The following is a 20,812-nucleotide window of genomic DNA, read 5'->3' as shown; positions in this document are numbered from 1 at the left end:
TCTACATGCCACACAATGTTCATTACACCTTCAATTACTAAAGGCACTAGACTGAAATAATGAGAACATTGTTTGTTTTTTTTTTAATACTTGAGACTATGAGAGTCCTAACAATGATGAATGTACAACTGGTCTGTCCTAAGGGTGGTGCCATAGAAAAAAAAAGTCTTTTGAAATCATTCAAAGGGTCATTTAGCATCAGTATCTTGTACTCAAAAAAATATCAATCTTCAGTGGGCGAGTTGGCATAAAATTCATAGACCCTTTCCTTTTTGGACATTTTATAAGGTTGTCAAATTTGTGTGCAAGTGTAAATGTGGCCTGATGGTGGCGCTAAAAGTAATTATATCTTCTAGGGAACATGAATGTCTACAGCAAATTTCACAGCAAATTTGGCGAATAGCTGTTTGGATATTTTCTTTTGGATCAATGTGTTAACCAGACTCACATTTCCACCTTCAGGCTCAGCTGCTGGTTTGGCAAAAAAACTTTATCTGGATGGAGTTAAAAACATTCATAGAAGTTTACTTAACTCACCGAAATGACCTTAATGAAACTGCACCAGCTACGAATGTGGATTCACATCAATTTCAAGTTTAAATTTTCAATTTTAAACCAGATTAATGTAACACCTTGATTAACTGGAATGTTACAGACAAGCCCGAATAACTCATACTTTAATTATGGAGTTACCTGAGCCTATAATCAATCACGTCTCTATTTTGTCTGGACATGGGCGTGTTTGTGTGCGTACTGAAATGCGACAGCCAGGAGAAAGCGATGGCGTGGCTACAGGCGACAGAGCATGAGGATGACAGCGACACCACACTCTCATTACCCTGTGTATTTATAGCCTCTCCATCTTCCTCCCAGTGTGTGTGCGTGCGTGCGTGTGTGTGTGTGGGCACTTGGCCACGCTCTGCTGCCACTTTCGGGGCTCAGCTCCGGCTTTATCCTCTAAACCAGAATACTGACAACATGAGCAATCTGTTTCCTCTCAGTGGAAGCTTGCCTTGCCTATGACAGCCTTTATGGTATCCAGAAAATGGGAGACAGCCAGCCAATGCAAACCTTGACAACATTACAGGAACTAAAAATACTTTTTTTTTTTCCAAATCACACATACTGCACTCCAAAGCATTTGGAATGGACAACTCCACACCCAGCTCAAATGGTAATGTTTACATTTCAAAGAGCACATAAGCTTTCGTGCAATGTGCTTCAGATTCAGATGATAGACAGTCGTCAGGGAACTTTGAACTTATAGTCAGAACGTATAAAATGCAAATTTGCCGTTTCAAACATCCAGTTTGTGCATATGTTCAGCAAATCTGTAGTCCCCTTCTGCTCGCTTTCATCATCCCTCTTTATTTACATACTCTGTCCGCTTTTCTGTCTCTCTGTTCAACCGTTCCCACAGTGACCTACAGCTGATTATTAAACCGTAGCCCTGGAGTGTGTCACCGGCTTCAGTATCAGTCAGCACAGCACTTGAATTTAAGTCTATGCCAACCTGTCCAACTCCTAGACAAGTCAGTGTCAGCCTAAGTGATGTAATGTTCCATTTCATATTAGTCATGACCAGAATGCTCAGTATAATGCTCAGGGAGACATTTTAAACTGGAGCAACGCCTTAGCAACAATTGTTGGTATTGCAGATGGGCAAAAAACTATCATCAATATCCCTGAAAGTACAGTCAGTTTTTCTGTTCAGCTCAACATGAAACTGTATGTTCAAATGAGTGAATTAATGCAGAAAAGGCCTGACCTCAGCAGTTACATTCAGTCAACCACTTAAATCTGATGCCAATATGAATTTTATGTTCAGACAATGATTTATTTTTAAAAATAAGCAACTAAAATGTAAATTCTGAGACATGAGAAATATGCCTTTACCAAATCACATTGATTGGCTTACCAGATATACTTCATGAGTTCATTCATGAGCGCAAGGCTATAATAAATCAATTTTACTGACCTCCATCACAATGAAGGTTGCCAGTTGATGAATTGATGTATGGTCTTACTTCTCAAGAAAGTCTTGGCTAAATGGACGTACAATATTAATGCTAAATCAGTGTCATTGTGATGTATTTCTTCCCACACATGCATACAAATGAGCACACACACACTTTCTGTGGGAAAAAAAGAAGTCAAAGGCTTTTATATCCATCTGTCCATTGATATTACAGCAATTTGCTGTGGTTGTAGCCAAGCCAGCCCTGCAATTACCATCATTTACTCTGGAGAGTTTTGGCTGAAAGTCAAAAAAGTGACACAATAGTGATGTTAACTTTGTTGCTGGACATACTATAGTACATATATAGTACTAAAAATGAGGACTCAGTAGCGTGCAATGCCATTGTAGAGATACAATGACAATGAAAAACAAACATTATTACTACAGTATACACAACAATAATTTTTTGTCAGTTTGGATACAAAGCCATGTCACCCTCTGACACATAGCATGAGTCATATTAAATTAAAGCTACAGATCACTTTTGCAACACTATGGTGATGAGCTAAATAAGCACTGGAAAGTGAATCACCTAGACCACGTCTGTAGCCACAACATCCTTCCCCATAAATTGTGCAAAATACAGACATTATGACATTCATTGCACATTCATTGCACATCTCATGCACACAAAAGCTAATTCAAGGCAAGGAAACTCAACAAGGCATGTTAAGTGCTGTAAAATGGCCTGGAAAATGTTGGCTGCAATAAATAACTGAAATTCCAGCAGTGAGCAAACAAAGCATTGTACACTGTACCACAGAACTAAGCAGTTCAGGCTAAATACCAATCATTCCAATGCAAAACATTAAAGAAACTTAGAACATTACCCACACCTAGTCAAATTGGACACCTTTTTTGTTTCAATGATAATCATGTCTACAACACAAAACAATGCATAGTTTAAGCCCTCGCTACTATTTTTGTCTCAACATGAACGCACAGTGAAAGGCAAACCCCTGGGGCCAGAGGTCATTTCTATCCAATTAGACCTCCAGCCTGGATAAAAGAAGGAAACACATGTACAAATTCAATTCATGCATGACTGGTTGGTAGTGAACCCTAACACCCACACCACTACATTGCATTGCCACAGTAACAGAATATAGTTGAGTCATTGACTGTGACTGATGGTCGAACAACAGCAGAAACCACTGCTTTTATTCAGTCTCTGTTGCATTGTATCCCACAATGCACTGGGGCCTTTTACTGTACCTGCGATAAGGGAATAACTGGACCAGCTGGATACCGTGGAACATTCAACAATTGAATAGCAGGGTTTGGTTGCCTAGCAACCATGGTAGGAGCTGGTGATGATCTGGTAATTTTCAAAGCGCTTTTCTGTTATCTCGTATTCACACAATTGCTGCCTCTTGTAGTTTAAATTCTTTTTTTTAAGTAGATTTATTTTATATCAAAATTGGGACAGGGACTACAATGATATGTCAGTGGTCACTGACCTGAGGGAATGAAGCAGTAGTGATAGCTATTGCAGAGCTTAATCTGTTAATAATGGCGCTGTATAAGAGAGACTCACCGTGATGAAATTGTAGAATTTAACATAATGTTAATCCATTTATCTTTAACATGGTGGATGTGGAGTAGAGTTTCTGGCACGAAAGGGAGCCAGCTGGCACCTACTGCAGTGATATTGATAGACCACTGGGAGATCATCTGAATTTACTTCCCAGAACTGCCATCAATGTCTTACAAGAGAGAACTCACTCGGTTACATATCTAGATGTCTGCTAGCCCCTAAGAGATTTAATGCATTACACACACACATTCACTGAGTATGAGGTGAAGGAGTTCTTTTATGACTGACAGTTAAAGATGTAAAGTATGTAAATATTTAAATTTAATATGCCTTTTAAAGAATAAAGACTGTCATCTCACCCTGCAAGTCAAGAGCTCAAGTACAGGTACTTCAGACAACCTGTAGAGAGGAGTGGGTTGACTAAAAAATGTTAATCTAGAGGCTAAACAGCACCAGCTTTTGTGAAGTGTCAAGAGAAGGCTTACTAGTATTTATGTAACTCACTCTGATACACTTTGATGAGGTGATATTCTATCAGTTAATAGGAACAATGTCAGGAAACATACTGACCAAGAGATTTAGGGGTGTCTTTGACTCTGACGAGGGGACTTAATTTGAGAACTGATATATTTTGAACACAGGGCTTAAACTAATTTAATGTGGATTGAATCTAATCAACCTAGTTGTCTTGTCCTAGTTATAACTGCTGTTAAGGTTGCTGCCCTTTGACTGAAAGTGACAGGTGAGTCATCTTTATTTTGCTAAATTTTCCCCAGTGCTGACATTTTTTGCCCTTTGATAAGAAATTGTTCCAAGGCTTAGCCTGGCTGAGTAAAGGCTACAGTGGAAGACATCTAGTCAAGTAGACAAGCAGTTTATTGTTTGACATGATCGTCTAAAAACCTTGCTGCTCAGCTGCAAGTTAAATGAATAGCTTCAAAAACACCCGACCTTGTCGTTTTGTCTCCTTCCCCTGCCTTAACCAGCACCCAAGACAACAGGGTCAATATTGACAACATATCACCAGATTTATGACAGAGCATGGACTGAATCCCAGAGACACATTCAGAGACAGTAATTGCTTCAGCATCAGGGATAAAAGGTTCTTAATGGGTGCTGCAATGCAGGCATATCACTTTATTATCACCAATAAGAAGGCTTGTCAAAGATAATGTTCATATCTTACCTGCACTGCCATAAAAAAAGGCATATTCAGACAGTTATAATGGGATTCCAAGTATTCCAAGTACTTAAACATCTATTGAATGTTAATCCTATTACACATTTTGAATACTATTTTATCATAATTTGATATCTATTTTACATTAGGAGCCACGTTTACTTATTATTTCATACAAGGAATTTGAAGCGGATGAGTATCAATAAGGAAGAGAGCTCACTTTTAAAATTTTCACATCATACTTTCAAAATACAAAAGAATAACAAAATAAAAACAAAAGAAAAAGAACAGTTTTGAAAAGTATTAAATTTGTATTCGACATCTTAAAATCCAGTTTGATATCATTTGTCAGAGTGCAGCACAATCTACAATGAATGCCCCACCGGATAGGACCATTTAGTTGAAATGTGGATGACAAGTGTCTGAAAGCACGATTTGTTACTGGAACATGATATGAAAAAAGCAGTGAAATACAAAATCTTCAAAGACTAGGCTGAAACTGACACAGTTGTTTGACACAGTCTGGTTTTAGTGCTGGCAGGGAACATCAAATTATATTGAAAATGGATTCATTTAAGTTCACATGCAAATGTGGAGCTTTCCTTTCCCAAATTGATTTAATTTGTGTCAGGTTATGGAATGTGTTTTGGGTGAGGTTAATTGATTGAGATGTGACATTAATTCTTCACATAAATAGGTCATTTATAAGAAAATTTCTTTAGGCTACACACCTGTCTCTGGCGCTCCATTAAAAAGTGTGAATATACTGTGTCCTTGTTTGAATAATTAAGTCAGGCAATTATTTTTGAATCTATGAGAGTTTGCAGAGGCTGTTTGTGTTCATAAGTTTTCTCAGACCTTGTTAACTGAGGTATGTCAGGTGCATCCTGGAAGCTTGTGATATTGCAGGATCTATGGCTTTCAACTTGTTGTATCATTTCTGCTCTCCCTCTTTCCTATTATTCCTGCCACTCTCCACTGTACGGCAGTAGAAATGCCACAAAAACGATCTTAGAAATGCACCTGGGGGAAAAAAAACACTTCTATTTTTCAGTCCAAAAGGAGCCTGGGACTCTAAACCCTTTAAACAATTGTTTTATCCTTTCCACTCCCCAAAAACACCCTAAGCAGATGACTCTGGGTGCAGAGAGGCTGAAGCAGACAGTTCAATATTAAATCCAACCAATTAGGCTTGCATCTCATAACGCAGCTTTCTGAGCAGAGCTGCATTATCATTCATGTCACTACTGTCTACATCACAACTCCAGCAGACGTCACACACACACACACATTTTTTAGTTGCATCACTGCTGTCGGAGTAATTAGTTTCATTATCTTTGTAGAAGAAAAACTGGGTAATTTCTGTTATACATAGCAATGGTTCTCCATAATTCATTGATATCCATCACTGATATCATGGTCACAACACAGGATCAGGCTTGATGTCAAATGGTTGAATTCAGTGGCTCTTTCAGTTGGGACGTGTGAAGAATGCTGTTGTCTTAAAACTCATTAATACATGTTCTACTTACCTCTATAAACCAAATTTTAGTGATCAATTGACCATAAAACCTCCACAACAGCCCTATAGTGAGAAAAATTTACTCTACCCATTTGGTCCCAGACATTTCTAATCAACAGGAGACTAAATCTCAAGTCCAGCCACCATGGAATAATTGAAAATGTGCTTTGCGGAACTCTGTTAGATTTATGAGAGACCCTTTGCTACCGATTTATTTTCAGACAGCGCCTGTGTTTTATGGTTTTCACACACACAGTTTTTCTCCCTGCTACTCTCTGAATCAAACGGTGTCTATATGGGAGGTGTGAAGCTGTTTGTGTGTTGGAGGGGTAGAAGAGGAAGAGGAAGAGGGAGATGGAGACATGCGCACACACGCACCACGCACGCACGCACACACACACACACACACACACACACACACACACACACACACACAAACAAACACGCAGAGGGAAGAGATGAGCTATCTCATTTCTGCTCTGTCAAATGCCAGATAGGTGGGTAACCAGACAGACAGAATGAAACTAGGTATGACACAGACAGCCCAGAGACAGCAGGACATGCTCACTCCATTTTTTGGCCACACAGATGGAGGTTAAGATCTTAAAACTACAGGGTCTTTTAATAATATCTGAGGTCTAAGAGTTATATTCCGAGGAATATAAACTATTCCCAAGTCAAGGTGATCTTTTCAGCCCACAACACCCGGCCTTTCACCTGTATGAGGCCTACCTCACTTTTCTGTCTCACATCTACAAAAAACAGGGCATAGTGTTCTTTGAGGGTGGTTAGATAGAATCTATTTGAAATGATGGTTACGTTTGGTTGCTCTACTGGCTACAGGATGTGTAGCTTTTTTCACAGGTTATATGTAGATGTAGCTGGTGGGATTATTTTAGTTGTTGAAACACAAACTCACTCTAGTTTCATGATGTTTTTTAACTTATATATATATATATATGTGTATGTGTGTGTGTGTGTGTGTGTGTGTGTGCTTTTATGTGTGCTGTTTTTGTGTTTGGGTGTTGACTTTATATTATTCATATTTTCGCCTCGAGATTTATTTCAGCTATTTGGGCACCAAAATAGCTAAATTCCTCGAAAATGAAAGTGTACATAATGCATGAAGCCTAGGATTTGAGATGGTGACTCTGCTGATAGATATGTGTGAAAAGACATGTTCCAGGCAGACATTAAAAAACGTGCGATTGTGTTGTTGGAAATGCATACCTCAACTATGGTGGTTTTGGCTGCCTTGCACATGGGCTGATTGAAGTTCCTGGCTGTTTTCCTGACAGACAAGAGCAAGAAAGGATATTAAAAGGAAATATTTCAACCAAGAGAGCTCAAAAACTCTTGCTGTGATATCCAGTGTATCCAACAGTTGGTATAAGGTTGTTGTTTACTGGAGGATACTGCTCTCTTGTGGAGAAAAACGTTACTGCATCTACTAATCCTGTGCACCAACAGCAGCAAGAGGTGCTGACTGTTGTGCAAACACAACCAAGGCGATAAACATGAGTCTAACACAGTCTGAGGTAGGAAGAAGCTGAATCCTTTAAAAAAATAAATAATGACACGTCTGTTCCAATGATGTGTGATTGGTACATATATCCCTGTCTAGTGCAACATGATCAACCCCTTATTTGCATTGCAAGTTCAAAAGTTACCTGAAAACAATGTTTCCAGCCTTGTCAGCCTTCCACGCCTTGACCAATGCAAAGTCTCCAGTGATGGCCTTCTCCATGATGTAGTGCCTGCCATTGAACTCCTTCACCTGTGCAGAATGACAACACAGTTCAAGGAGTGAATGGCACTGAATACAGTCAGGGGTGAACACAGTGACCTGTTTACATTTTTGGACTCGGCCCAAAAACTTGAGTCCAAACCTCGATTACCCATTACTAATCTCACACAAGAGAATCAATAGCACAATAAACATTTATAGTAGCACATCAGCCTTCTATATTACTGTGAAAACCGTTATTTTTGTAAACATGAAGAACGTTACGTGTTTGTTAAGCAAATACAGTTACTTTGGGCTTAGATGTTTGTTAATCAAATACAGTTACTTTGGGCTTTCTATAATGCTTACATACAACAAGTCAAACAAGTTGCCATTTTCTTTTGTCAACATTCAGTCCTATGCAAGCTTCCTCCAGGCATGTTTTATAATGTGCTCTCAGTAAATACATTCACATTACAAACATGACCTCTTTGCAGTGGCCATTCCTCCTGAAGTATATTCTTAATGATGTAAAGCTGATACTGATACAAGAATGTCATTAATGTAATTTGTTCAGCCCATCATTTTACGCATCTTCCACAGTATAGAGAAGTTGGTTTTCACTTCAGCCGAGAACTACAGCCAACCATGGCCAAGCTCTTAGGAAGTAAAACTCCAGACCAAAATTATGAGGTGGATCCAAGGCCAATTTTACGCACCGCATCCAAGCCTGACCACAGCTCTCAACCAATTAAACAAACTTGCAGGGAAAGCAGCCACAAGTCTGGAAAGATTTCTGCAGTCATCCCAAAAGAAACTTTGCACTGGCTTCTTCATGGGCTCCATGGCAAAACTACAACAGGGAAGACAGCACTCTCACCTCTCTCTTCTCACTGGCGATGGCAATGCTGCCATCTTTGTTGTACTTGATAGGAGAGCCTCCCTCTTGGATCAGTGTGCCATGGCCTGTGGCTGTGAAGAAGGCTGGAATCCCAGCACCCCCTGCTCTGATCCTCTCTGCAAGAGTACCCTTTGGACAGATTTTAACCCAGGCACACAAGGTGACAGATTAAGAGATGAGTACAACAGATAAATGTCAACTGCATGCCTTTGTTTCTGTCAAGTATGTAATATATACACAATATAAAGTCTGATCATTTGTATGTTGGAATTTAACAATTCAAGACTTCTTTCATAATGTGGGTATCATTTCAGTGTTTGTGAAAATTAATGTATGACCAACCTGTGGCGTCAGTTCCACTTCCAACTCTCCAGCCAGATACTGACGCTCAAACTCTGCATTCTCTCCAACATATGAAGAGATCATCCTCTTGATCTGCTTAGTCTGGAGCAGCAGACCCAGGCCAAAGTTGTCCACTCTGATGAAAACAAACACAGCATTACTGACTTCTAAAGGTGGTCAATTAGGTTACAGTATACTGAATAAATACTATTACAGAGAAGTGGGGCTTTATACTAGAATTTACACCATTTACTTAGAAGCCTCATCTGAATGGATTTTGCAGGTTTAATGTCTGTGTTTTATTGTGTAGGCTCTGCTTTACTGTCATTGTCTTCGTACAGCTTGACAGAGCTTGAGCAGCTTTGCAAAGCAGAGCAGGGGAAAATTGTAGTTTTCAGATGTGCAAAACTGACACATAAACTCCAGGCTGCCAAAAGTGCCGTTACTACAAACTGTCTTAAAGGGTGCAAATACTGTGTCAAATCCTAACTACATCAGTTGTGATTTAGTGTTGTGTATCAAGTCTCACTTGTCCCTGCTCCTTTGATTACCATGATTCACAAAGAGGTTATTCAGTGTTGTAACTGGGCCAAACCAATTGAGACGGCATTCATAATGAAAGCTCATGAGACCAAACACAGCTGTAGAGCCTGGAGTAGCCAATGAGACAGTCAGTTGTGAGCATCTCTTTGGGTAAACTGCACAGATTAAAAAAGAAATACCACTATAATGTGTCATTAGGGGGGTGACCAACTGTGGCATACTGGTCTCAAATCATCACCTACTCCACATGTTAGTACAGGATATCACAAATTTAGACCATCAAACCTGGACAAACCATCATGATGTGACAGTGAGAAAAACTCATTCCTAATCATACTGTGAGTACTCCTGTCTAACTTTCAGTGGTCAAAAAAGTTACTGTGTCACTAGGGTTGTTGAAATACTTATGAAATGGGCCAGCAGCTATGAGAGGACTGACTTTGTGTGGCTGGTCAGTCATTAACCGATGATGGTATAATCTTCATAAAACTTTATAAAACACATAAAGCTGTATAAAACAGGTTATTGTCTTGTGAAACAATATGAATGTAAAATGCTATCAAACATCTCATCTAGTATTTCCCACCCTGTCTGATTACAACACAGTGTACTTAAATCAGATCAATTTCAATGTCCAAAAATATTCTAACTCTATTGTTGTTCTGTCTCTGCTCCCACTAATCAGAGGCAAGAGGAAAGCTGAGCTTTTCAAAGAGTGAGTTCTCCCTGCTCTCTGTGCCCTCAGAAGCTGAAAATCAAAACTACTGTTTTGTCCTTAACACTAATCTCAGGTCAGCTGACATGATATCTAGGCCATGTGCACTCAGAATAACAAAAACAGATGACCGTGATAAGTACCCTGTTACACACACACCACTCTAGAGTTAGAACACATCATAGGGAGTCTGTTAATCATTCTTACATCTTGTGCATGAAACTAGTGTGTATCAGTATATGTGTCTAAGTGAAGACCAACAAAACATTAAAATGATAATCAACTGGACAGATTACAGTGCACTTCAATGTGGAATCAAAAAGTTTTTCCAGCTAAATACTAAATGCTCACTCAGAGCAAGTTCCAGCAGTGATCTTGAACACAACTGTCACTGCCTTTGCTATGAAATCTATTCTGTTTGTGTAAAATGCCTGAAGCAGCTGATTACACAGTAAATATAAAGCCACAGGGGGTGATGGTTCTGTCACAGCTAAATAATCTCCTCTTGTGAGCTGCCAAATCACTCTCATCTCATATTACAGTGCATAAGGAGCCCACTGTGTCAGTGTTCTACTGAGTAAAACAGCAATGATTCCCTCCACTCATTCAATAGTTGTGAGACACCACAGCCAGAAGTTTCCCAGAATGTTACATAACTCACAAGATATAGAAATACATCCCTACCCCTTCTGTTAGTCATTAGTCAAAGGATATTTTCATTCAAATTCACTCAGTTTTTTTACACCTCTCAACTATGACTCGTGTAAATGACCCTGCAACTGTGTAGCAGTTCTGAAACCAAAAGTCCATTTGCCTCTTACTGCTACCGAAAATAGGTCAGCAATGTCTATTGTACAAACAGTGTATACAATTTCCAGTGACAAATGGAACTACTTTCCTTTGTTCGTGCCAGCATTCAATATTCCCAGCGTGGCAAAATATCACATTCACATCCCTCCGACTTTTTGTACAGACTCAGATGAGATCATTAAGGAAAATACATCTATTCACAAAATTTTATTCATTAACAATCCATATTTCTTCACTGGAGTACAGCTGTGTGTGTTGAAAGTAACTGTGTTTATATAATTAAGAGCTCAGAGAAGAATGCCCTCCCCATTATCACGACAGCATTATTCCTTATTTCTGAGATAATACAAGTAACACATACTTCAGTTAGTGAAAAATGAAGTTGCTGACACAACAAAGGATTACTTGTTTGGCAGGTTTAACTGAGGAGGATTAACAATCCCCTCAAGCATTCAAGAAGAAGCAAGCAGAGGAAAAGGGGCTTTCAGCTTTAGGAAACTTCTCTCCAAAATGAAACGTTACATAACTACTACTTCTTTCACCTTCCAGCCCCCTTCCCTCTTCCCTACAGAGCGAGGGAACTAAAACAGGATTCAGCTGTGGCCAAGAAAACAGTGGATGTACAGCACACAGGCCTGGTAGCTTTTATAAAACAAGAATAATGAATTTTAACAGTCATGCGTAAGGCATTCCTGCTAACCTCAATGTAATTCTCAATTTTCATGTCCCCTCCCCTTGTTGCAATATAAGCCAGATGCTTCCCTGTCTCTGTCCATGAGCCACAGTCAAAGCAGTAATCACAAAGAAACTGAAATGGAGGCATGTATGAGGGTACGAAATATGCTATAGTTCCCACTAAATAAACGCGTAGACTGTAACATGCATAGGAAGTTTCACTATGTTGGAATTTGCTCAGAAATGCCCAGAAACTATACAAGTGAGACAATATGGCCACTTTTTGAAAGTGGTTACAGTTTTTGCCAACAAGTATCATCTGCAGAGGGAAAACATTTAAGGGAGCAATGACTGTTCAAAGGGATGGCCTGACTCAAGCAAACAGTCTGAGTACCTGTTCAAAGAATCAATATCCACCAAAAATCAAGGTCCACTGAAAAAGTCTAGCAGTCAAGCACAGTAACACACTAACACCACTTCATAGGTCAGTGTTTTTCAGGATAAAACAACCACTGGCACAGAAAAATTGGTTTAAACAGTCTGTGGGGTAAACTGAATGGTCTCAATTCTGCAGTACTGTCCTATTGAGCCTTCACTTTTACTACAGGTATTGTATTGTGCACTCACCGTACATGATCCCTAGTACTGGCCTGGGTAAAAAAAAAAAAAAGTAGTCCTCAGTTTCCAAAAGTTACTCAAAATAGCCACCAACAAGTTTGACACTCAACCCCCTGTAGTAATATCAATCCATACACAGTCATGTGAATATGCTGATAGATGTTAAAAACTAGCAATGAAAAAGAAATTTCAGAATATTTCTTCATGTGAAAATCAATCTATATCCCAGTTTATTTAAGAATGGACGTGAGTATTAACCATTTTTTTTTTACATCACTATAGCTGACTCATTTTCTCAAAATAGAAACAAAAGCACAAATCCAGACGGTGCAACCAACTGCTATATTTCAGATAAATATTTTTCAATGCCAGTGCTTTCCATGTAAAACTAAATTTGGTTGGGAAGACGGTAACAAACATACAAATTGTATTTAAAAATGTTGCATTTACAACCACAGTCGTAGCAAGATTATATTTGAGTCAGCGGCTCAAGTTTCAGTCTTCTTGTGTAAACAACTGAGGTAAACTGGTTTTTAGTTACGGAAGGAAACAACTGAAAAGTCAAACAAGTCAAACTCAAACAAACAGAGACGTCAACAATTTGCTGAAAACTATCCAGGACAACTGCAATCCCTTTAAAAACAAAACAGTTTTCTTTCAAAGGTTATCTTCAATCAGACTTATTTTTCCTCAAACATAGTCATGAACCCAGTGATTAGCAGAATAATTTGCTGCAAATTTAGTTTGAGATACTGCAAATCAAAGTCTGCAATCAAAAGACAGAATACATAATAGAGCGTTAAGGTCAGCAGCAGCTGATTGCTGTCTGCCAAAAGGTAAATGTCAAAAAAAAAATGTTTGGAGTCTATCCTACTGAGAGCAAAGACACACATCACACACGATCACCTGACCACTGACCACACCTTTTACTTGTGCCTGCAACTCTGATAACTTATCACAGGCTAACATCTGGGCATCCCTCCAGGTCAACACTGCCTGTTTGAAAATGACAAGGTCAACAACAATACCTCTCCTATATGAGTTTAAAGCAGGTCTGTTAATGAGATGAAGTGACTCAACCACGAGTCCAAATCAAGACAAGCTGAAGAGGGAGAGGCAAGGGAGAGCTGCACTCACTGAATCCACTTTTTAACAGCCCCTACAATCCTGTTTTAATGCACACCTTGTGGTGAAGCAGAAACGATACACAATGATTTACTGCCAAGATCTCCAGATTCAGATATGAATCTAAACCCAAAATGATTTAAATAAATGAACACAATTAGTTTTGAAAAACCTAAGGCACCTGTATGTGTGGTAATCATGCATGCGTGCACATACACACTTACCCTGCATTGTTGCTGACTGCAGTGAGACCTTTAACACCGGTCTTCAGTAAACTGTTGATGAGATTCTCTGGGATACCACATAATCCAAAGCCTGAGTTGGGACACAAAAACATAAAGTAATGCTAAATGAAAAGGATGGAAGCAACCAAAGAATCATTGCAAAAAAGGTGAATTCAGTTCATTCAATTTAAGGTCAATTTAATTAAAGGAACTTTCACCTACATTACAGACATGGCAAATAAAAAGATCTCTCCAACCATTACAAATCACACAGGAAAACCCAAAGTCCAATAACATGGTAAACCTTGGATCGAGCCCCAGGTAATTCCAGTCCTGTGTGTCAGTCAACATTTCTACTATTACACTGAGTGAAGCTGATTTCTGCTTGTCAGTTCTTTCCCTTCAGACAGAAGTGTGACACAGTGGAAAAATGTTTAACAATGTCACTCTGAACTTGACTATAAATAAGAGCAGTGGAATTTGTGTGTGCTCTGTGTGTGGATGGTAATCAACCAGCATGCCAGGACAGAGTTCAAACTCACTTTGCTATAAAGTGGTTATTCCACATACTTTGCTGAACGGCCGCTAGTCACTAGTTGACGAAACTCACATTAAAACTGTGCTAATTTACCAGCAATGTCAATGAGGTGTGTGTGTAACCATCCTACTGTTGTCTGTTTATCTTACCTCCCACCAGAATGGTAGCTCCATTTGGGATATCTTTTACTGCCTCTGTAGGATCAGAGTAGAACCGTTGAACTTCTCTGGCTGGAGGTAGAAAAGTAACAGCCACAGGTCTGCAGAAAACAGAACAAGAGGTGAATGAAACCTTATAAAATGTGTTGATTAATTTTCTGTAAAGTGATTCTGAGTAAAAGCATATCAGTTTAATGCCTAAAACGTGGCTAGCAGGAAGATAAAATGACCAGATGCCTGAGGGCAGCTAGTAGAGTTTAATCTAGTTTATTCAGTTGAGGAAGGGAAAGATAAGCAAATCTGTAGAGCAAATCCTACAACAAAAGGAATGGAGATTTAGGGCAGCCCACAGCCAAGAGTCCCAACCCAACAGAGTTAGCTGAGGACTCAAATTTAAAATCTGCTGTGTCAACAGTGATCAATGAAAATTGTACCTATGATGCTCTGACTGTTTTAACAAACTATTTGGCAAGACATTTTCTTATGTTTTACCACCAATCATTTCCCACACAGTTCCACAACATGTTCCACAAGGGACTGGAACTGTGAGAGACTTCCCAATACCCATTATACCAACTCTTTTGTATTACACTACTCCGTGTGTACTGTTGCATTGTAAATCTGTAAAACTGACATCTGACATTGCACATTTGCGATTTCTAGCTGCTTTTTAAATAGTGACCTGTTTAGAAGACTGTTGGTCAGATTGTAGGAGGAAATTCCACCACCCACCTCCTCATTGATCATTTTTTATCTCCTAATGAACATGTACACTACTTAACAAAATGAATGAATATTTGTTCTGTATGAACTACAAGAAAAGAGCCATCAAGTCACGATAAGTTCATGTAAGGTCAGCTCCGGACAGCAGTCCAGATGGTTTACAACTTGTCTAAAGGTTCAAGTTATTATACCAACTGCGGTAACATCCTGAAGTCACTGAGGTCAGTTCTGACAATACATACTGTGTGATGTTCAGTGGGAAGCTCCTTTTGTTTGTGCATCCATTAACAGCATTTGATCTCTGGCTTGTTCAGAGTTTAACAAAGCTATGACTGGTACATAACATCCCTTTCTTTCAACATCACGCAGTTGACTTATTTAATGACTCATCATACAGCATACTACACTTCAGAAAACCAGTGGTAAGATTTTGAAACACTTATGGATTTTTACTCTCCATTAAAACTTTTCTTGCTATTATAGGATATTCCCTTATTAGTACATCATCTCAGATATCACACTGAATAAAATTTGAAAACTGTGCTCTGAGAGATAAATTAAGCAAAGCACTTGTGGTTAGTTCACCTGCAGCATTCACGCACACCTTGACACCGTATGCTTGACACTGGACGTTTTAACTCTGCTGCACGTTAGTGCTTGATGTTCACTTTGCGTTTTAAGCTCACTGATCCATGCAATGATCAGTCAAATGACTGAATTCACATTATGTATTACTCGGAGTTATCATCAGTTGGTAATATTGCAGCGAAATGTGTCGACGAATATATTCCAGAATATGACTAGTTTGAGGTTAAGAAGCAAACAGCTTGAGGTCAGCTCACAATATCATCAAAAAGTAAACTTAAGTTAAACAAAATGTATATGTGAAGTTTGGTAAACTACCTATGTTCACTTCTTTCTGACATTTTTTACGACAGCGAGAATAAACGCTTCATAATATTATGACCTTTTAATCTTTGCTCACTTGCAACAATCTCATTTCAGCCTGGTTATTTCTGCATCTTATTTACGTTACCGTTTAAATACCGACCTTGCTCCATTGGTGGTTAGCGAGGTTTAATTTGGTTCTGCTGGGACCTGAGAGGTTTCTGAAGAATAAATTCTCCGCTCTGCACAAAGCTTTGAGGGCCGCCATGTTTTTGGAGCTACACAAACGGGGGGATGAGCCGAGGAGCAGAGTGAAAGCTCCAGCCGGTGCACGACAGATGATGTAGGCTGAACTCTCTTAAAATGTGGCTACTAGCTTTGTTAGCTCACACATAGAAAAGTCGGCGCCACGATGACATTGGCTGGTGTGTCAAGTGGGCTGGACTAGCGCAAGAGGAAACAGAGAGGCTCGGCAAGCTAATTTAACTTTAACCCTTTCACCACCATTACAATATCATGAAGTACTTGCCGTACTTTAAAATGTTTAAACCTTGACGTAATTTCAGAATTTGACGGTAAAAAAAAAGTAATGCCATGAACAACAGCGCGGATTAACGACACATCTCCAATTTTATATCTTTCTCAGGCGCGTGCACACACACTGATGCCTTGGTAACAGAAATGACATCTACGAGCACGTGAGTAATCCCTCGCTCACGTGACGCATAGTGTTAGTCATGGCCGACGACTACAGGCGACAGGGTTTCGAGTTGGAGAGAAGGATATTCGAGTTAGACATCAAGTGTTCTAGTCTCAGAGCTGAAAAGCAAGGTATCGTTGAGATGTTGTTATTTTTCTTTGTCTAGCGGCCATTCTTGGCAGCTCGTATGCGCGGCTAACATTCTTGTTCAGTTTGTTAGCCAACTAGCGGACTGGCTAACGTTATCTAACGTAGCTTGCAACCATAACAACAGCTGTTGTCTGATGAAATGTTGGCAAACGATACTTACCTTAACAGTTAATCAGTAGGTGGTAAAATGGTAACTTAGTAACGTTTTAATAATGTGTACTCACTGACTCACGATTATTTTTTAATATATGGATTTACGAGTTAACTGCTAGCGTGAGTTCGCTAACGTTAGCTAAAATGTATTATTGTTGACAAACGTTTAACTGACCCCGAGATATGATACTGCGCAATGAGTTGAGAGTAATTTGTCCAAGTAACATTGCCATTATCCTACTTCGAACTGTAATTTTATATTTGATATTTTGTGTTATTTTAATCAGACGCTTGAAAATGTTGATCCACAGTTCTTACCACGATTGTGTACTGTATTGTCGCATCGTCACACTGCCTTTGGCTTTGCAACGTGAAACTTCGATTTTAGTGTCAGGCGAACTATTTTGCATAAGCAGTGTGTGTAAATTTAAAACGCCGAACTACAGAAGCCTGAAATGTGTAACGTTGAAAACATATTTTCATGAGTTTAGGTCTGTAACATGTTAACATATCGTTCTTCCATAGATGATGACTATTTACAGAATGCGTCTGCCATACTAGACAAGTTGAAAAGCTTTTACAGACAAGGAGGCGAGAGTAGCAACCTTTCCAAGTTGCTTCAGGATTACACTCAGGTACTTCATTACACAAAACATCACGAACTGTCTAAAGCTACAAGTGATTTTCAGTAGTTCTTGATATGTGACTCGTTTTTTCAAACTATTTTGTTGCCCATTTCAGTTTGCCTGCACTCAAGGTGATCTTGACATTTCATGGAGCATTTGACCAAGAGTCAAAAACACAAAGCTAGTCAGTCACGATGATTGTATGAAAATGTATCCACAAATTTGAGAGAGCAGAGCCAGCAAAAGCTTGGCAGTTTTAGAAACTGATATCATGACTTACACAATGTAGCAGAGAAAATCTATGCCCAAGCTGTGAAACAAGTTACTTAATTGGCTACCCAAGTCTGAAGGGTTGCTTAGTTCAAGGAAAATCAAGTGCGTGATGGGGTCAGTGATTAGGTAAAGATTGTTAACCACTTGGGTTAAGGCAGTCTTGGTGATGTGAAGTGGTCTAAACCCTCTGACTGAAAAGGATCAGTAAGGTTTTTAATATTAACACACTACTGTTTGCCAGTAATAAAGCAACAAGACCTAATTTGATATTAGTAAGGATATCTGGATCTGGTATATCACCAGTTTCATCTCTGATTTTATCTACCTTATTGATGAAGAACACAGTTAAGTAAGTTAGTGAGAAGAGTGATGTTTTTGATGTCTCTAACAGATTATTGTAGTTTTGAAAGTGGTTCTTAGTTTTCTTGCACATTGTATTCATTCTTGGGTGTGGGTATATATTTATTTTTCATCATTTAGGTAATCCTAGATATCACATTTTATGAAGAGAATAAACTGGTGGACCAGGAGTTTCCTGAGGACTGTTCACCATTTAAAATCCAGCAGCTGCTGCAAGACCTGACAGAGCCAGAAGTTTTAGCTGGGAGGCTAGCACCAGCACAAGAGGTATGCATAGTATGTGTGGCTCGAAATGATTTTGTGTGGCAATGTGACCGTGTCTCATTCACTTTCATCTCACTTTATTGACTGCTCCACGCAGTAAACAAAGTGCTTTGCATGAAATCAAGAGCAACATGTTGTTCAGTGTCTGAGGAAAATGGATATGGAAGGGTATAAATGGGATATAAACACAATTGGCCCCATTAAAATGTATCAGACCCTGTCTTTATATTTTCTTTTTGTGGTTGATTGTGAAGTATTTCCACTAAGATTATATTTTCCACCTTAATTTTCTCTTTGATTTATGGTTTCCACAAAAAACACACTTGCACACATTGACTTCCATGCCATCATGTGATACTACTATTCATGTCTTTGGTCTGTGATAGGTGCAGTCTGTGTTGGGCCTGGAGCTGTTAGAATGCCTGTATTGGAGACGTGGAGCTCTGTTGTACATGTACTGCCACACCCTTCATCAGCGAAAACAGTGGATCAAGAAAAACAAGGATACATTCCTTAAGGTACCAAATTGTGAATGATCTACGTAGATTCAAGTTGTATTCATTAACAGAGATGTAGGCTTGACTGATTCTTGAGTGATGAAAACAGCAGTTTAGAATCCAAGTTTTCTTGTTGGCGTCATCTTCTGTTGGCTCATCTGACTCTAATGATATTTTAATCCAGTGTATTCAGGAAGGTGTGCGCTACCTGATGCGGATGCTGCAGGTCAGAAACTCTGTAAAGCTCAATGATGGGGTGGTGCTCCATGACACTGCCACAGCAGGCTTCCTATCTGAGGGTAAAAATGTCATCACTTTGAATAACAAAAACTGTTGCACTGATCCACATTTGATCATACTCACTGTCTCCTTATGTTTTCGGCCAGGCATTTTCTCAGACACACACCTGTTGACGATGATGTACATCGGAGAAATGTGTTTCTGGGCAGTCAAGTATGAGGACTGTAGTGCTGACACTATGGATCGGAAAGAAGACCGCCTCCAGTTTCGGGACATTGGCACTCAGATCCTCAACAAATATGTGCTTGCCTGCGAGGGCCCTCTGCAGGGCCAGGGCTGGAACACAGAGAATGCCAAGGAAATCCTTAGTATTTTACAGTGAACCAAGCTGCTCCTGTGTTGAAGTTGCCCCCAGGCACAGATCTAAGTTCAGTATTCAAATGTGTGTCAACCCCAAATAAAAATTGAACCCATCTGAGGGGGGTGTTAAGTTGTGGAAGGTTAAGGGGAGGCACAAGGAGTATGTGAAGAAAGGAGTCTTTGGATCAGTGTCTACAGGCAACCTCATCCAATGCCAAACGGCCCAGGCCAAAGCAGGAAAATGAGAGGTTAGAAAGTATAAGATTGGTGGTGTAAAACTGGCAGGGGCTGCAGAAGAGGCTGTTGAATATTTTTTGCCCTGTCCTGCTGAAAAAGCAGTTATCATCCTGATTACAGACTGTTGACTGGGGCACTTGTTTTGCTCTAAGAATGTGTTATAATAACATTAATATTAATATAAAAAGGTTATTAATAAAATTGACCTTTTTTTTTCTTTTTCATTTTTTAAGATTGTTACAAGTTTAAAGATAATCCAGCTGGAAATGAGACATTGCACAGTAACATTTTATTTATTGTTTTGTTGCCATTTTGTTATGCTTTTAATATATTATAATTGCATATACATTAAATATGTATGTGTGTATAAAATATACACACAAGCGGCAAAGAAAGGTGTTCCAAAACTGTTTGACAGTGATGTATTCATGACCATCTGAAGTATGTTCAGATCTGTTCATACCAGCTTTGTAATGCGCCACTTGTATTCCCATCTATTGCAAGTTCCATTTTTCTGCCACTTGAGTAACTTTGATAGTATAACTATTAGTAGAGAATCTGTGTTGTTTGGACGAAAATCATTTTCTGTTTTTTATGTCCTCGTTGACAATAAACACGCGCGTTTTAAGAAAAACACGTTCATTTTGCATTTCAACTCAAAACTTGTAGCTTGCTCAATCAAACTCAGCGTCACGGTACTGTAGAAC

At 39.2% G+C, this 20,812-nt stretch overlaps 2 protein-coding genes across 2 annotated transcripts in view; one reads left to right on the top strand and one right to left on the bottom strand.

Annotated features, from left to right (window-relative positions):
• The window catches only part of oxct1a (3-oxoacid CoA transferase 1a), a 40,385-nt gene extending 23,730 nt beyond the window's left edge, over nucleotides 1-16,655 (bottom strand). The window contains 8 exon segments of the mRNA XM_018675139.2: nucleotides 7,490-7,550; nucleotides 7,930-8,036; nucleotides 8,866-9,015; nucleotides 9,229-9,364; nucleotides 13,939-14,029; nucleotides 14,626-14,692; nucleotides 14,694-14,735; nucleotides 16,409-16,655. Coding sequence (XP_018530655.1) covers nucleotides 7,490-7,550; nucleotides 7,930-8,036; nucleotides 8,866-9,015; nucleotides 9,229-9,364; nucleotides 13,939-14,029; nucleotides 14,626-14,692; nucleotides 14,694-14,735; nucleotides 16,409-16,513 — 759 coding nt within the window. The 5' untranslated portion in view covers nucleotides 16,514-16,655.
• Nucleotides 16,656-16,928: 273 nt separating this feature from the next.
• Nucleotides 16,929-20,739, top strand: rimoc1 (rab7a interacting mon1-ccz1 complex subunit 1). Its single transcript, XM_018675164.2, has 6 exons — nucleotides 16,929-17,076; nucleotides 17,774-17,883; nucleotides 18,628-18,774; nucleotides 19,158-19,289; nucleotides 19,453-19,567; nucleotides 19,655-20,739. The coding sequence occupies exons 1-6, from the start codon at nucleotides 16,983-16,985 to the stop codon at nucleotides 19,888-19,890; spliced, it is 834 nt and encodes a 277-aa protein (XP_018530680.1). The 5' UTR covers nucleotides 16,929-16,982; the 3' UTR covers nucleotides 19,891-20,739.
• The last annotated feature ends 73 nt before the right edge of the window (nucleotides 20,740-20,812 follow it).

Source organism: Lates calcarifer, linkage group LG13, assembly GCF_001640805.2.
Source record: "Lates calcarifer isolate ASB-BC8 linkage group LG13, TLL_Latcal_v3, whole genome shotgun sequence".
NCBI classification, from domain to species: domain Eukaryota; kingdom Metazoa; phylum Chordata; class Actinopteri; family Centropomidae; genus Lates; species Lates calcarifer.
The sequence above is the reverse complement of the archived record's forward strand: the minus strand, read 5'-3'. Positions and strand labels throughout refer to the sequence as shown.

What these genes read in the sequence shown, in the direction of transcription:
- rimoc1 (XM_018675164.2), top strand. Translation starts at nt 16,983, where the DNA reads ATGGCCGACGACTACAGGCGACAGGGTTTCGAGTTGGAGAGAAGGATA. An exon ending in GGCTAGCACCAGCACAAGAG is followed by an intron (nt 18,775 to 19,157) that starts GTATGCATAGTA and finishes GGTCTGTGATAG; the next exon opens with GTGCAGTCTGTGTTGGGCCT. An exon ending in AGCAGGCTTCCTATCTGAGG is followed by an intron (nt 19,568 to 19,654) that starts GTAAAAATGTCA and finishes GTTTTCGGCCAG; the next exon opens with GCATTTTCTCAGACACACAC.